This window comes from Capsicum annuum, unplaced genomic scaffold, assembly GCF_002878395.1.
Source record: "Capsicum annuum cultivar UCD-10X-F1 unplaced genomic scaffold, UCD10Xv1.1 ctg999, whole genome shotgun sequence".
In the NCBI taxonomy this organism is placed as follows: Eukaryota; Viridiplantae; Streptophyta; class Magnoliopsida; order Solanales; family Solanaceae; genus Capsicum; species Capsicum annuum.
In genome coordinates, this window is record NW_025896087.1 from 1,211,208 (window position 1) to 1,218,479 (window position 7,272).

At 37.7% G+C, this 7,272-nt stretch overlaps 1 protein-coding gene across 1 annotated transcript; it reads right to left on the reverse strand.

Moving 5' to 3' along the window:
• Positions 1-1,738: 1,738 nt before the first annotated feature.
• Positions 1,739-2,392, reverse strand: LOC124895856. Its single transcript, XM_047406259.1, has one exon. It carries the CDS (start codon positions 2,390-2,392, stop codon positions 1,739-1,741), a length of 654 nt encoding a protein of 217 aa, XP_047262215.1.
• Positions 2,393-7,272: the final 4,880 nt, after the last annotated feature.

Below are 7,272 nucleotides of genomic sequence, written 5' to 3' on the forward strand. Positions count from 1 at the left end.
GACTCTCACTCTCACAAGAAAGTTCCAATCAATGTATGCTAAGTACCATAGGCTTGCCCTTATTTTCATTACCAGACCTCAGATAGGCCGGTCAGGATCACTATAGGACTTCTTTTAGGCTTGTAATGTGGTTTGGGGCTGGTATGAAATTCAAGGTTATTTAAAGTAACCCTGCCTCCTTGACACTACACTTCTATCTTGGACTCACTAATTATCCTCTTTCGTTTTTCTTCTTTTTTTGATTATCCATATTCAAGTTGGGTATTGCAACAACTCTCTCTTCTCTTCTTTTTTTTTTTGCATTATTAGCACCCAGCTTTAGTTCATTCTCTTTTATTCCACCCTTCTTTATACTCCTCATGTTACACCATGTACCCTTATGATAGCCACCCTCAACTTAGGTTGTTTGCCTAGATCAAGGTGTTCAGTGTCCAATGAAGCCTAGGGTTAAATATATTTAATATGGTATAAATATAAAGGTGAAAGGTGTCATACAAAAGAAATGGTCAAGCTAGGCTCTAAATAGGGATCAAAAGGGTATTATATATACAGGGAGGGATATTTAGGCTAAAAGTGAGTTAATCAATGACGGCCTATGATCCGGTCCTGAATCCTATCCTAAGACCATGGAAAGACTAACCAGGCAAGTTCTGGCTTTAGAATACAAAGTGAAACAAGTAATAGCTCGCACACAGCTGGCACACAAGTATCTAACATATCACCACTTATCTAGTTCATGCAATTGTTTAGTAATGATGATCAAGCAGCTATAATTAATGCCATAACAAGATTCACAATGGTCACAAGTAAATGTAATCCACACATTTTATCAAGCAATACATTGGAAGAATGGTTAAACGTTGAGCAAGACATGTCACTGCCCTTTTTTTTTACCAAAAACTCTGTTACAACAGCATAGTACTAGCCACCCTCAACTTAGAACTAAAGCAAAAACTAGCTTAAGATTTAGGGTATACATGGACTGGGTTGTTCTCAGGGATCATGGGTTTTCTCCCATGCAGTGCTTGATTTGATATCGCGGCACGACTCAAGTGTCTCGATTACCTCAGACTTCATCAAGACAGATAATGGTAATGCTTTTCACTGATTCTTCCGGGCCAATGTAAAGCTTGACCCATTGCCCATTTACCTTGAATGTACTGCCATCTTCATTTTCGAGCTCCACTACTCCAGATGAGTGGACTTGATTTACCTTAAAAGGACCTGACCACTTAGATTTCAGCTTCCCTGGGAAAAATTTGAGTCTGAAATTAAATAGAAGCACCAAGTGCCCTTTTTTGAACTCTCATTTCTCTATTTTCCAGTCATGGTACTTTTTCATCTTTTCTTTATACAAATCTGCTCATTCATATGCCCTGAGATGGAATTCATCCATCTCATTCAGTTGCCCTAGTCTTATCTCTGCTGCTTCCTTCCAATTCAAATTCAACCTATTGAGTGCCCATAAAGCTTTGTGTTCCATATCTATTGGTAAATGGCACATTTTTCCATAGACCAGCTGAAATGGTGACATTCCAATAGGTTTCTTGAAAGTAGTTCGGTATGCCCAAAAGGCATCATCTAGTTTTTGGGACCAGTCTTTTTGGATAGCATTCACCATCAATCCAATTGCTCTCTTGTGCCTTGAAATACTAAAATAAGTGTATTTTCCTATTGTTCTTCTAAATCAGCTGCAATAATAACCGGTAGTGTGGTCCTTTTTCCCTAGAAACGCGTATCATAAGTGACCAGGTAGCTTCTTCAATTCCAACACGAGAGGTTCTTCAATAGACGGCTTGGTTGGTGATGTTGGTCGATTAGCCAGGTCAAGTTCCAACTTTTTAGAAGTATAAGAATATGAGCCTAGGCCAGTTAGGGCAAAAACTATCTCTTCATACTCTTCAATGCCTTCACTATCATAGTTCATCACAACCACAGCTAAAGGCTCAATAACAAGTTGTGTAGTTCTAAGCACATCCTGTTCGTCCTCAAAATACAAATCAACTACTGAGAACAAACTCATTTCCTCATGCTGTTTCATTGATTTTCCCACATTATACCGCACAACTTCATCATTCACCGTGAAAAAAAGCTCATTCGCTATCAAATCGATCAACACACTTCCAATTGTGAGGAAAAGTCGACCCAATATTATGGTCACTTCGAAGTCCACCTTGTAGTCCAGAATGACGAAGTCTGCGGGGAATATGAAATTTGAGACCTTTACCAACACATCATACAGAATTCCAACAGGTCGCTTTACTGACCTGTCTGCCATCACGAGTCTCATGTTGGTAGGTGTGGGATTCCCCAGACCCAATTTATTATAAATATTCAATGGAATCAAGTTAACACTTGCTCCCAAATCACACAGTGCTTTAGTGAATTCCATGGTTCAAATTTTGCAGGGAATGGTGACTGCACCTAGATCTGACTTCTTCTGCATCAAGGTCCTTATGGAAATAGTGCTACAAAGTTAGAGGTCTACTTCCAGTTCAACACTCACTGCTCATTTCTTGGTAACAAGGTCTTTCATGAACTTTGCATATCCTGACATCTGCTCGAGTGCTTCGATCAAAGGCATATTTTATGTCAATTGCTTGAGCATTGCCAGGAATTTGCTGAATTTTGCATCGTCTGCCTTCTTTCTAAATCGTTGAGGAAAGGGAGGTGGTGGCCTTGGTATAGGTTTCAACACCACTTCCTCTTCCTTATCCTTGTTTGATATATCAACAGAGCTATTCGACTTCTCAGACTCCTCTAGGTATTGTTCTGTTGGTTCCTCTGTAACTTCTTTATTATTCAAAGATTTGCCCACAGAAGGGCCAAATAAAATCTTACCACTCCTAGTGGTAATCGCCAGATATGAACCATCTATCTTCTGATCCTGAACCGTTTGATTAAGTAAAGTACCACTTCTTCCTTGGCGCAGTGTTGATGAAAGTTACCTTATATGTTGCTCTAACTGTTGGATAGAAGTTAAATGTTAACTAACCAACTGACTCATAGTGGAAAATTCACTCCTCATACTAGTTAATCCTGCATTGGTAGCCTCTACTCCTTTCAATAGTTTTTTCATTGTATCATCCATAGACCACTTTCACGATTTAGCAGCTTTTTGATTTCCAGTACGAATATACAACACATTTCTGTCATTGCTGCTTCTCCAGTTTTTTTGCTCCCTGTCTCTGTGATTAGGATTGTCATACCCATTACAACCTTGATTCCTGTGGCTATTGCCTTGAAAACCCCCCTAATTAGTAAAAAAGTTGGCTTCTTCTTCAGGCTCCATATCAACCCGGTCCTGAATTATTACAGCCTTTATCTTTTTTGTCCTTCCTGATAATAAGTGCTTGGTGAGCAGGTCTATTTGAGTCTTTAGATGGGCCATATCTTGATCCTTCTCCTCATCTCTTCTACACTGTTCATCATTCATTCCAAGAGGAATAGTTGGACTTACCACCACAAAATCACTGGTATACCAAGCCCTACTTAGTTTTGTTATCCTATTCAGCATATCAACAGTATCTTAAAATGACAGAGTAACAAATGACCCACCAGCAGCGTTATCTACCACTGGCTTTGTCACAAAGTTAAAAGATCTGTACAAAGTATCCATTAAATATATATCCATCATGTTGTGGTTCAGAAACTGTGTCAGCTTCTTCTTGAACCTCTCCCAAATTTCATGTAAAGCCTCATTCAAGACCTGTCTAAAATTATTAATCTCATCCCTCAACTGTACCTTCTTAGACAGCGGAAAGAAACTTTCTAGGAAAGCTCCTCTCAACTACCTCCAATTGGTTATAGAGTCAGGATTCAAGTCATTTAGCCATAATGTTGCTTCTCCAGATAGAGACAGTGGGAACAGCCTCAACCGGATAGTGCTTTAGCTTACCCCTGGGTTATTAAAGAATTTGGAAATAGAAACAAAATTTAACAGATACGAGTTGGGGACATCCCCACGAAGGCCTCCAAATAACCCCTTCAGATTCAGGAGTTGGATCATAGTACTTGTAATATTGAACTTTGCTCTAGGTGCCAACAGAGGGGGAATGATTGCACCCGTTGCACCTGCTCCATCCAAATCATCATCATCATCAACCTCATACCGCAGCGGTTGTTCTTCCATTCTGCTTATGCAATGGGATTCCGGGTTTAGTAGTGCTTGGATTAACCTATAAAGATCCTACAAATAAATAAAAACAACAATCGAACGTAAATCTAGAAAACTTAACTATCAGCAAATTTTCACACATAAACCTTCAGTCCACAACTGTATTCCTCAGAAATAGGGCCATTTTTGATAATGTTCAAACTACACTCTTAAATGGGTGTAAGAGATCATTGTCAATATAAAACCCAACTAGTTTGGGGTCAAATCCCACAGGGAATAGTGTGAACTTCGATTTGTTTACGAAATGCCTAAATGGTAGTTTACTATTTCTGAAAATAGGAGTTTAAGTTTCACAGAGAGTCAATTGTCACTTTTAATATTTTAGTGTTTGTAACCAAGAGAAATAGGAGACTAGAGTTATGTTCACCATAGTTTTTGGGAATTGACAGATACTAGGTAATGCTTTAGACTCTTGAAGTAAGTAGAAACAGCAGAATATTCCTGATGATGATACTATCTGACTTATCTCTTGACCTCACTAGATAATTTATTATCTAATTCTCTTAAACTTAGATAACCTATCTATTTCCAATAGGATTTTGTCTCAGGTAGATTAATCCATTTACAGCATCACTCATTAAACAGAAGGTTGGTAGCTTTCGAGTCCCTGCTGATAATTCACGTCCTCTAGTTTATTTCTCTATTAAAATAAAATATGCCTAAGGCATAACCTATTGTTTGCAACCAATAGATTCAAGTTAAAGCAATAGAATTTCAAGATGTCCTACTACTCTTTGAATCCTTTAAATACCTAGCATCATATCAAACCATAATCCATAGATCCCATAACTATGGCTAATAGAATTGGCCGCTCATGATTTGATAAATAAAATACCAAATTGAATTCATGATAATATGGATAAACTTTATGATGGATGAAATCCAATAAGTATTTCTTTAATTCAATCATAAGATAGAAACCCATAATAGTTGATAAGTGTTTTACAAGAAAACAAGTAAAATATCTGATGAAAAAGATGAAGCAATTTTTATATGCCACCCTCCGAGTTAATCCTCTAATAGTTTCTCTACAGGTCTTTAAATATTCAACCCTAAATAAGGAAATAAAATTAAAATTTATGATTTTCTTCGGAATAGGTGACAGCATTCTTGACGGCGTGTGCAGGATGTCGTCAAAGTTTCCAGTGAATTACTATCTTCTGATTTTTCTGAAGGCAAATCTGATGGCGTTTCAAATATGTGACGACCCTTGAAAAATATCGTCACATCCTTACTGGAAATCAGCATAATCTACCTCAAGTTGACGGCCACTTTGACAGCATGTCCCATGTTTGACAGCTCTGGCGAAACGTCGTCACATTTTATCTCAACTCCTTAAGTTCTGTCTAAGCTTGAAGGCTACTTTGAAAGCCCATCATATGTCTGACGGCACTTTAGAAATGGTGTCAGCTACACTTTAGCTTATTTACACCAGATTTCAGTTGATTTAGTTTTCTTTTCTTTGGGTTTCTCCCCTATCACTACTATCTGCATTAAAACAATAAAAACAATCAAAAAATAACAAAAGTTTCTAAAGACTTTGCAATTATTTTAGGTTAAAGGCCTTAAATGTGTTCGCAATTGCGCACACATCAATAGGGGTACTCAGTTTACTCTCACTTTTGGAAAGCCTTTTGGAAAGGTCTTGGTACCCAAGTTCATCTCAATTTAGCTTTTCATCCACAGACAAATGGTCAGGCAGAGAGGACCATTCAAACCTTAGAGGATATATTAAGGGCATGTGTTCTTGCCTTCAAAGGAAGTTTGGGTGACCATTTACCATTATTCGAGTTTTACTACAATAACAATTACTATTCTAGTATTCAAATGGCCCCATTTGAAGCTCTTTATAGATAGAGGTATAGTTCACCAGTCGGTTGGTTCGAAGTGGGTGAGGCCGCTTTGATTGGGTCAGATATGGTGTTTGAATCTATGGAGAAAGTTTAGTTGATTTGATAGAGAATAAAAGTAGCTCAGAGTCATCAGAAATCTTATACAGGCGTAAGAATAGGAGATCTTGAGTTTGAAGTAGATGATCTTGTGTATTTGAAGGTTTCACCTATGAAAGGGGTGAAGAGATTTGACAACAAAGGGAAGCTTAGTCCCTAATATGTAGGTCCCTATCGGATTTTGAGTCATGTTAGGAAGACAGCATATGAGCTTGAGCTACCTGCAAACTTGTCAACAGTTCATCCAGTGTTTCGTGTGTCCTTATTTAAGAAATGCATGAATGATTCAGCTGTTATAGTTCCTCTATAAAGAACAGATATTCAGAATAACCTTTCTTACGAAGAATTTTTAGTAGCAATTTTTGATCATCAGATTCGTAAACTAAGGAACAAAGATGTTCCCGTGGTCAAAGTACAGTGGCAAAATTAGTCTGTTGAGGGTGCTACTTAGTAAGAAAAATTATACATGTATACCAAGTATCCTCATCTCTTCTCCACAAACTCAGATTCAGCCAAAGGTAACAGTCTTCCTTAATTCAGTTTTTTCCAATCTCAGATTTTTCCATATAGTTATCTTTATGTAAATTCATGCATTCGCAAATTAGTTTAGTCGATCAGTATGTTTTAGATTTTTTCATAGAGCTTTTTTCAGTTGTGCATGCCAGCATATAGCCTCATCCCCTCGGTATCTTTAGTTTAACTAGTCTCACTCGAGGACAAATATTCCCAAGGGGGAGATAATGTAATAATCCGTACTTTTTCCTAGATCAGTTTATCTCCTAGAATGTCAAGGGTTATCTTTAAAAATGCATATCTCTTTATACATGTAGAAGTTTTAAACTCTAGACCCACCAATGTATAGATAATTGGCTCATCTTTCCAACGATACTAATTTCACCTTAATTCTATATTCGGTTAAGAAATTAGGGTATTTTTAGTAAAATAGTATGGCATTTCGATAGGCACCACACTGCAGTAAAGTATAGAATCACAAATGTTTGCTTCCAGTGAAGTACCGCATTTGGCTCGTGTCACGGTGAGGTCCCAGTTCCTGTTTGTCAATTTCAAGAAGCTCACCGCGATGATACCACGTTCCAGTGAAGGCCTAAATGGTATTTGTCAATTTCCAGTGGGTTACTACGATAG

Bases quoted from the DNA above. Each gene is read 5' to 3' on its own strand.
- LOC124895856 (XM_047406259.1), bottom strand. From the start codon at position 2,392: ATGGAATTCACTAAAGCACTGTGTGATTTGGGAGCAAGTGTTAACTTG.